Source organism: Eptatretus burgeri, chromosome 12, assembly GCF_056783735.1.
Source record: "Eptatretus burgeri isolate ZD-2024b chromosome 12, Ebu_testis_v1, whole genome shotgun sequence".
NCBI lineage: Eukaryota > Metazoa > Chordata > Myxini > Myxiniformes > Myxinidae > Eptatretus > Eptatretus burgeri.
Window position 1 is genome coordinate 94604521 of NC_140972.1, and position 10934 is coordinate 94615454.

Genomic DNA, 10934 nt, shown 5'->3' on the forward strand with positions numbered 1-10934 from the left:
TGATGAAGAAGAACCTTTCTAACCCACCATGTTTCATTCGTTTCTAGTTTGTTGTTGTTTAGTTTTTCTTGTGTTGTTGTTTAGTTTGGGGTCTAGTGGTTAGCCTGTTGGGGAAGTAACTGTCAGTCCCCCATAGGGCTACTTTTTAAATGGTGCAGCAATTTCACTGCACAGCTTTCTTCAGTCACGGGCGCGATATAACTATTTATTTATTTTTCCCAGGGACGTTGTACAAAATAACAACTAATAAAAAAGGAGGCGGGTTCAAAAAAGGGAATGTGGGCATGGACGATCACCTTGTATTTTTGGGGGTGTCGAACCCTGCTTGTCGGCTGTGGCCGTTTGACAGCCCACGTGATTTGGTCATTCCCAGACCAGTCACGTGGCTCTAGCAACCTTTTAATGTGTTTGACTGTTCCTTTTAGACACGGTCATGTGCCAGTCAGGTTGGCACAAGTTCCGAGGGCAGTGTTACAGTCATGTGAGTACCTGGCGGACATGGCAAGAAGCGGAGAGGCACTGTGTTTCATGCGGTGCACATCTCACCAGTATACTTTACGAAGGAGAACAGATCTTTTTGAAAGGTAGGTCTATTTGCATGTCGCGGTTATATTTCTTTGGAGCATTTGGAATTGTGTAATACCTCGTAAAATGGTATTTTGTTAGGCAAAGGCAAAGATAGGCAAAGATATACTGTATGACTAACAATAAGTTTGACGACTTTACTGTCATATAATGTTTCAAAAAATAGCAATAATCCATTCCAATTTTCGTCCAGTGAAAACTTGTGGGCTATATTCTTGATGATCAGCAGCATTTTTTTTAATCCCTTATTGAAATTAACTTCTCCAAAAGATTGTTAATGGGGCACTACATAAGCAAAGCATGTTTGCCAATCTATTTAAATCACTGAAAGAAATCTATCAGAGATAAGCTGTTGCACATTTACATCATTGGATGTTTAACGGTAATTTAAACCACCAATGGCTCCATCAAAAAATACTTTTATTCACAAGTAGATAATTATTTGTGTTCTCTTCGATACACCGAGCACACATAGCCATTTTCAGTGGCTTTTGGTCTGAACTTGAACATACGTCTTTAAGTTTTATTTCGATTTACATTGCCTACTGATCCCAAATTATATCAAAATAAAACACGTTCTCTGCCTCTAGTGTGCACATGTGGATCACCGAAGAGTGATTGCTTTCCTTGATTTGTGATTTGGTTTGTTGACAGGTTTCGGTTCATACTATCAGTGGATAGGTCTCAATGATCACATGTTGAAGGGACACTTCCTGTGGACGGATGGAAACTACATGGTAAAATGACAGCTCTGATTTTGTGTAGTGTGTACGCTCTACATGTTATCACCAGAAGGCTTATTCAGGGTCATCCATTTGTTACATACACAAATATGACAGACTTTGGATGCCGATCTTTTTCCCGATGTTCCATATGTGCTCCTTCCCTCCCATTACTCTTACGTCCTTCCTCACGCCTACCAACTCTCCATATGTCTTTTCTCTCCTCCCTGCTCCCTCAACCCAAACACTTTGTCCGACATTCTTTCTCCCATCATCCTACCTTGTCAACCCCCCCCCCCAATTTTAATTTTCATTATGTATTCCCACTCACCCCTCCCTCCCCACACGTAAGTAATAAATATTTGGCACATTAGGATGTAAAGATGGGTAAGGCTGTAAGCTGCATTATGATTGCATAATCTTACGAAAATGTGCAATTTGGTGTCTCTCTGTCTATCTATCTGTCTGACTGTTTTTTGACCGCATTACATTCAGTGGTTACTTATCCAATCGCAACCAAACTTGACAGGGGGACAAAGAGTCACACGATTGAGGTTGTAGTGATTTCCGTGTTGAGGTGTATCATAGATTATCACGGTTCTCTCATGGGCGCACCTTCCGGACGTAAAATTATTACAACCACAAATGTTTCAGTCAATTCTGCCCATTGTACAATTACATGTTAAATAGTCACGATTAAAATGGAAGAATTTTCGAGGAAACTCGACGTGATTAAGGCACTATATATATATATATATATATATATATATATATATATATATATATATATATATATATATATATATATATATATATATATATATATATATATATATATATATATATATATATATATATATATATATATATATATATATATATGCCTGGTGTTGGCTTAATGGTTAGGGAGGAGGGCTTTGAATCCTGGGATCCTGAGTTCAAATCCTGCTCAGCTGTTGAATTAATACCAGGTGGGGTTGACTCTGCCTGTCATCCTTCCGAGGTCGGCAAAACGAGTGCCAGCATACTGGTAGACTGTGTCGGAGTGGCGACCCGTCCAGGATTGTACCCAATAGCCAAGGAGACTGCTTAGGCAGCACCAACGCTCTGCACAGAGTGTGGTCCCAATGGATGGATATGTATGTATATGTATATATATATATATATATATATATATATATATATATATATATATATATATATATATATATATATATATATACATATACATATACATATACATTGTTATGGTTGTGGAAATTCACAGAACACCATTCAGGTTATCCAGAGATCAGTTATTTCGGTAAGTGTGTGTTCCAGGTTAGATTTCGGACATTGTTTCGTGTTGTTCGTGTGCTTTTCGTTTCGGATTTCGTGTTGTTCGTGTGCCGGGCTGTGCATCTTTGAGGTGGTTATTCTTTTCTATCTTTATTTTAACAATAACAACAACAATAAAAACAACAACGACAATCCACGGCCGCGTTTGACGATGATCTCCAGCACAGCCGCGTTTGATGGTGATTTCCAACACAGCCGCGTTTGCCAGTGATCTCCAACACGGCCGCGTTTGACGGTGATTTTCAACACGGTCGCGTTTGAGGGCAAGATCGGATCAAAACGGCGTTACCCTCTGAAAGAGCTGGCCAATCGGAAGTGAGAGGGGCGGATCCAGCCTGGGTGAAGGTTCAAATGTGAAAAGGGGGAGGGTGCTGATTTCGGGTGGTGAAGCCCAGAGCGACCCCTCCCCTTGGGGCTATAAAAAGCCGCGTTCGCTCGCCGACAGGGAGCAGAGAGGTGAGTGGAGTTCGTGAAGTTGAGTGGAGTTGGGAGCGCTTGAGAAGAGCGCTTGAGTTGAGCACTGCAGTTGAGTTGGCGTGGGGAGCTCGGAGGCAGTGGAGAGCAGTGGAGAGCTGGTTGCTTCGAGTTCGTGCTGCACTGGAGTTCGTGGCTTGCAGTTGGCGGTGGGAGTGGAGAGACGCCCCGTTGAGAGCTGGAGAGTTCAGAGTTTGGGCAGTTGGTTCGCTGGGGGTTCGCCGGCGCGACCAGGAGGCCTGAGTCGAGACCCATTCACTCCTCCAGCGCGTCGTCGGATAAGCCAGGCCGCAGTGGAGGCCGGACGACCAAGGGAGCGAGTCGGAGCTCGGGGGTCCGGGCAAAGACACCGAGGGTCGCCGAACCAGGACCCAGCGAGTCACGACGAGGGTGGCCAGGTAGCCCGCCCGGTCTCTCGGAGCCCCTTCGGTCATCCCGGCTCTGAGCAATTATAAAGGAATACGAGCCCGGTTCTTTATTTCTGGGGTTTTGGATGAAAGTCTGTGGCGCCTTGTCTACCTAAGTAGAACTGATTAAGTGCATGACTGTGTACATGATAATAGGCATCGGCTGTAGGCTTTTTGCTCGTGTCTTGTCCCCATCCCCCCATTCATTGCATATGTGCATTTAAAATAAATACCCCAATTGTTTGAATGTTCACCTGCTCGTTGTGTCAGTTTCTGCTATTGACTGTCATGATGTGTTCGGAATATTAGCTGGCTGATTGTAAGCCGATAAAACGTACATCTGCTCCGACGGGACTTGGCGATATAAAACTGCTCGGCAATCGCATACGAAACGAGCTACTTAAGCGGCTCATTTTCGTGCAGGCCCCGTCTTGGTATAAACTCCCGGCATTTCTGTCCGCGCTAATAGTTAGGTAAATCGACAATTCGGCGATTGACCCTGTAGTGTGTGGACAGAAGAGTTGGCTGGTTTATGGTATGTTAAAAACACCCATAGCTGGGTTTCGGCGTTGATCTGGAAGCTGCGAGTAGATTGCCACGTTCGGTGGGCGCGCACGGACGCAATTGGGCTAAAGGCGGTCGTCCACATGCCGGACGGGCGGAAATACACAAATATAAATATATATATATATATATATATATATATATATATATATATATATATATATATATATATATATATATATATATATATATATATATATATATATATATATATATATGAGGCCCGGCGAGGAGTGATGTAAGCGACATTTTTTAATGATTTGATGAAAGGCTCGGATGATAGGGGAAGGGTTAAAATAGTGCTTTATGGCATTATCGGCCCTTACATCACTCCTCCTCGTGGCACCATATATATATATATATATATATATATATATATATATATATATATATATATATATATATATATATATATATATATATATATATATATATATACATATATACAAACAAATACGACATAATAGTGACGGAAGCTTTTCGTGCTGCACTCTTCAGGGTAAAAATCACAGCAAGTGAAGGAGGAAGTGAAGGCATGTGCTTTATACACAGATCTCAATAAGGTAGACGCTGATTGGTTCAACCGTAATGACATCACGGTTCATCCGAACGCCCATTGATCGGCTCATCATCTTCACCTCGAGCTCCCATTGGCTGGAGCAGAGTTCGTCGATGATTGACGTTTGCAACCACATCCTGGAGAGAGGGGGATGGGTTTCCCCTATGGTCCATTCACCATTTGTTACCATACTTCCCTTGATCTTTCCATGCTGAAAGAGTCACAGAAATCGTACAAATTCCTTTTGACGACAATATTGGATCGCTGGGAAGGATGAAGGTTGCTTCCAACATATGTAAATGAAACGAGCTCCGACCTCGGCTCAATATCCTGAAGATACTGCATTTTACTGGTCTTCACAGATAGGGTTGGCAACCAGGTGCTGTGCAATGGCAGATGAAGCAGGTACAGTGGCCGGTGGTTGCTGGATATTTCTACATGCTCGCACTGGTTATGTTCTAACCCTCACAATCTTTCTTTGAATCGCCAAGGGGACGTGTTGTTTGATCCGATCAGCCAATCTTTGTGTTGCAGAGATGCCAACTTTTGGAAATCAGAATTAGGGAGGATTTTCAACCGACACCAAATAATGTGCGCGAAGCGCACATCTCGAGCGCGGAGCGCTCGACCCTTGTGGCGGGGTCCAGGGCCCGCCTTAGGGCCCTGGAAGCTCTGGGGTTCTAGACGCTCTCTAGTGCCCTCTGAGCCCTATTTTGGAGCATTTAACATGTTAAGAATTCCCACTTTTTGAACAAAAAAGGGGAAAATTGTGCACTTTTTAATGTTACATGTATGTTAATATTAGTAAGTTAGGGGACAATCAAAGATTAACAAAAAGCACAAAAGAAGCAATATTTTTCTTACCTTACTGGCTGGTACTACTGCTGCTTGCTTTTTCCATGGCAGCTTTGCTGAGTGACAGCTGTGTGGCTCTTTTAGCCCTTCTGATTATGTCTTTGCTGTATTCTCTCTGGTAGCAAGGGGTGTTATGAGCTAGTTTTTCAATTAAGAGAGCTTCCAGGGTTTTGACACTCAAATTGGGACGAAATTCAGTATGATTCTTCCGTACAAGACTGAGTGCCCGCTCACATGATGCGTTCGAATGAGGAATGACCAAGATTCCCTTCATCACTTTGCTCAAATTAGGTTACTTCTTGGCACCAGTGCAGGGATCTGTGAGCTGTGAAATCCGATGCCACTGCTCATCCACTCTCACTGTCTCAGTAGCAATTGTAGCTATGGAGGCGTCTGCCTGGTAGTGAGCGAATTCACTCTCAAGACTGTCTATGTCACTATCACCGCCACTGAACAGACAGGGGAATTTCTTGATGAAAAACTCCACACAGTCAAACCCCACTTCTTGGTGTAGCTTAACATCCAGCACCTGAGCATGCTTGGCTAATTCATCATCTAGCGGCCAGGTTTTGAAGATATAATTGCAGGCTTTCACATAATATGAGCGAACTGCACTGAAGAAACCTTGGATGTCTGACTCACTCAGAGTGAAGGTGGATTTCTTGAGACTCCTTTGTTCCCTTATATACAGTTTGGCATCGTTCCCAATCATGAGGTCCTCATCATTCTTCTGATGATTTCTGTCAGAGAAGGGTACATTTACCAGAGCAACCGATGACACCAATGGTTTCAAAAACCGTACGAAGATATCTTTCAGAAGACCATTCAATTCTCCGTGCAGGAGATGAATACAGGGTTCGTCTCTTTGGAGCAGAAGATTCCCCTTCTCAAAAAGCTTGTTAGCATATCGAAGGAAGAAACAATAGAGTTTTGTTTGTGGAGACAAGAACATCCTGTTGACACGTTTTTCTCTGGATTCCTGCACAGTGTTTGAGGAAGATGCGCTTTTAGTTGTAGAACTCGTAGTACACTTAGCCGCAGGGCGATCACACTTGCGTTTACTGCCAGCAGAAGAGGTCAGACTCGTAGTACCAGATCCAATTTTATGTTTGAGGAGAGAGCTTGAGGTAGGTGCAGCCAAGGAAGAAGACCTCTGATTCGAAGGTTTTGCTGAGCTTCTATCAAGTGATTTGGCAAAAGCAGAACTTAACTTGGGTCCTTCTTTGCCTGTAGATGGGACTATCACAGTCTTTCTCGACTCTGAAGGGATCTGCTTTGTAGATGAACGTGATGAAGGGCCGGTGATGCTACCTGCTCTCAGCATTGGTTTTGGTGCTGTCCCTGCTGTCTTCTTCGCAGCAGATACTGCAGTGGTAGTGGTGAATGCTGCTCCACTAGTGCTTGATCCTGCATTGCCAGTACTGGCAGTAGATACAGTGCCGTCCTTCTTGCTCGTTGTTAGAGTCTTGGCTACAGTTGGTTGCATTTTTCTTCGTACTTCTTCTTTGAAGAAGAGGCGAAGTGGCTCCCACTGTTCAATCAGCCTGTCTAGGCACTGACCAAGGGACAGCCACCTTGTTGCGACATGCTTCAGAATCTTGTGTGTCGGGGCATCACAGAGTTCTTGCAGTGCTTTCACTCCTTTGACGCGTTTACTACTTTTGTCCAAGTAGTAGTAAATATCGATGAGAAAGTCATCTAATTCAATGGGTAAGGCCTGAGCCGCCTTCTTGGCCGTATTGTGCATCATATGGCAAGGGCATCCCATGATGTAGCACTCTGGATTTTGTTTGTGGATATAAGCAGCGACTCCTTTGTGCTTGCCCACCATGACAGAGGCATTATCAGCACAAAAGGAAACACAATTTCCCCACGGAATTTTCCTGTCACTGAACTCATGATCAAGCAGTTTGAAAATGTTTTCTCCAGTGGAATCTTGTTTGCACGCAGGCAAACTTAGCAAACCTTGCTTCACAATCCCAGCACTGTTGTCATAGTACGAAATCAGGACAGGATATAGCTGGGCCTCACCACTGTCATTGCTACCGTCTGTAGCTAGGCTAAATGGAGCTAGTCTAGCAATATCGGCAATAGATGAAGCAGTAACATTTGACAACTCACCAATTACACTGGTCAACAACAAATTTGTTGTCTGCATTTTTTAAGCTGATTTAGGACGAATCTGATGCGCTGAATCCAAAACTCACATGAGTTTTGTTCAATCAGGTCAAGTTTTTGAGATATGGCCACATGTCGTTTTTTACATTTTTGTTCACATGTACGCATGTGTGGAGCATTTTAGAAGAAGTTGGTGGGGGTAAAATGTCATGTCAAATAATTGTTTTAATTGGAAATAATTATTTTAATGACAAGAAGTATTCAGGTACGATAGTTCTAGGTGATTATGTCGAAAAGGGATCAGTTTGAAGTCATAAAACCTCAAAATCTTCCAAAAATTGGTGAGGCAAAGCATAAAGTTCGTGGATCAAAACTAAAGTTAATGGGGCAGATTTTGTAATAATGTGATACAAAAAAGTTGTATTTCTTGAAATAACGAACTCTGAAGAATGTACAATACCTACATGCGCCAATTTATGACATGCGCTTCTGCTCAAGCTTGGAGTGCCACAGTACGAACCCAAAGATTGGAGACTGTTCATTGACAGCAGCAAGCGATCACTGAAATGTGTTCTGCTACACAACGGCAACCAGTTTGCCTCTGTACCCATCGCTCACTCGACTACACTGAAGGAGAAGTATGAAGCGGTGAAGTACGTGCTGGAGAAAATTGGTTATGATCAGCATAAGTGGTTTATTTGTGTTGATCTGAAGATGGTGAACTTTTTGTTGGGACAACAGTCTGGCTTCACCAAGTACCCATGTTTTCTGTGCATGTGGGATAGTAGGGACCGTGCTCAGCATTACACGAAGAAGGACTGGCCTGTGCGGGAGGAATTGGTGCCATGCAAAGAAAGGAACGTCATCAACGACCCTCTGGTGGACAGAGACAGAATACTCTTCCCACCGCTGCACATCAAGCTCGGCTTTATCAAGCAGTTCACCAAGGCTCTGGACAAAGATGGTGACTGCTTCACTTACTTGTGCCAGGCTTTTCCAGGATTGACCATGGAGAAGTTGAAAGTTGGCATCTTTGATGGTTCTCAGATCCGTCAGCTCATCAGAGATCCAGAGTTCAAAAACTCAATGAACGAAGTGGAACTGGAAGCGTGGAAGACATTTGTTTTGGTAATGAAGAACTTTCTTGGCAACAATAAGGCCAGAAACTACGCAGAACTTGTCAACAACATGCTGACTGCTTTCAGAAACCTGGGCTGCAACATGAGCATCAAGATGCACTACCTATTTTCACATATGAACCGGTTTCCTGAGAACCTGGGTTCAATGAGTGACGAGCAGGGGGAGAGATTCCATCAGGACATGAAGGAGATGGAGACCAGGTATCAGGGTCGCTGGGACGCAGTCATGATGGCTGACTACTGTTGGAATCTGAAGAGAGACCTCCCTGCCGCTGAACATTCCAGGAGTTCGAAGAAACGGAAGTTCAAGCCCTGAAGTTTGAACAGTGGTGACGCAACATGCAATTTACTTGTACTTACCTTTATCAATGCCCACCATTCAGATGACAGTAATCGATGTTTCTATCATGTAATCAATAAATGTTGTTGGCAAAACATTTTTTTTTCTTAAAAACATGTTTAGGATGATATGTGTTGACAAAAATCAGCTGATAATGCCACAAAAATGTAATTGATTTTGTCACAAGATCTGATTTTTTCAAATCAACTTAGCACAAAAACCTGACCTGATGGAGAGAAACGGATGCCATTTCCTGATTCAGCAGTGCCAGAATACCCTAATTCACTTGTAGAAATCTAGACAACATTCAGAAAGTAAAAAATTGTTGACCAGTGTTCTTTTTTTCTTCTTTGTTCTTGTTCTTTTTTTTTTTTCTTTTTTTTTCTTGCTTTTTGTTCTTGTTTTTTTTTTTTTTTTTTTTGTTCTTGCACATCTTGCACATCTTGCAAGTTTTTGTTCTTGCACATCCATACTTTGAAGCAACTTTTGAATCTGGAAACATCTTTTGAAATAGAGGTCCAGCATGATCTGAGACTGATATGGGCAAGTTATGTTCCACAATAAATCCACTAAAGAGAAGTTCCGCTCGGGTAACATCCTCTTCCTCGCTTGTCCCTTGTTTGGTGAAATAATTCAGAAGTGTACCGGTACTCGTGCTCGAAGATCTCTCCTTTGCAATGTCTGTGTGCCGTTTGCTTCCAACGTGCTTCCGAATATCATTGCGACCTCCGTGCTCAACTGAAATATCAACGCTGCATACTGTACAATACGCATGATGAATTCCTCTTTCAGACTTTCGAATACACGGGTATTGGAGACTGTATTCGGTCTTGTACTTCTGAGACCATTTCTTGGTCTTCGTAAGCTTCTTTTCTGCCATTTCGTAATCAACATCGAGGGCTTGAAGCATCGGTAACTTCGAAGTCGATGTTCCACAGCTGCAGCGCGACTCGTAGAACTCTAGCGGCTGTTAAACACCGCACGGTGGTCGCGACCGCCGGGCTGGTACGGGGCCCAGCTGCATGCAGTGAGCGTATCGCATGCATATACACTGTGGATACATACCGCATGCACTGTATTGCACACATACCGCATGCACTAAATCTCAGTGCATGATCGCATAAGCGAGATCCAGACCCAATGTTTCGCTGCTCCTCATTTGAATTTGCAATTTTTTACGTACAATTTGGAAGCAGCGAACGTTATGGAGTTACCACATGCTCTACGTAGCAGACGATGCTTTTCATTCAATTCTCATACTAGTACATTCTGATTAGTGAACAGTGCAAAAATATCAAAATTTCGGGAGGATAAGGATAGTGATCGTAAGGGCGGGAGTTTGGGTGAATTTTCGGAAGCCTCCCGATGAAATCGGGAGGGTTGGCATTGCTGGTGTTGTGCAGCCCATGCTCACCAGAAGAATCGTCTTGCTCACCAGAAAGTTGTCCGTGAAATGAAAACGTCCTGAAATACGTGCGTGCGTGTCACGTCCGTCGCCAGCACCCAGCTTTGCCATGCATCCTCTCGCGAACAGCCTTGAATGCCAGTCGAAGTCTGCAGGGCACCGAGATCGTCTGTCGCGGCTTTTAGACCCTGGTGTTGTTGGTGACCGACCCATGCCTGACTTGTTGGCGGCGCTGCTCACACCCACATGTGCACCACACGCTCGCTTGCCCAAGCACTGGGAAGGACAAATTGTCTCGTTGTTGGCGCTGGTCAGACACCCACTTCTTGCTCGCTTCTCAAGCTTACTTCTCGTTCTCTTCTCCCTCCCTGGCTTTCTTTCGCCCCCGCTTTCCTCTCTCCCACTTTTCTCCTCACAGAACGTACCTC

At 43.6% G+C, this 10934-nt stretch overlaps 1 protein-coding gene across 1 annotated transcript in view; it reads left to right on the forward strand.

Annotated features, from left to right (window-relative positions):
• Window positions 1–10934, forward strand: part of LOC147016168 (uncharacterized) — a 111707-nt gene that overhangs the window by 84645 nt on the left and 16128 nt on the right. The window contains exons 10-11 of the mRNA XM_085849149.1: window positions 426–584; window positions 1240–1322. Coding sequence (XP_085705275.1) covers window positions 426–584; window positions 1240–1322 — 242 coding nt within the window. The remainder of the gene's footprint in view (window positions 1–425; window positions 585–1239; window positions 1323–10934) is intronic.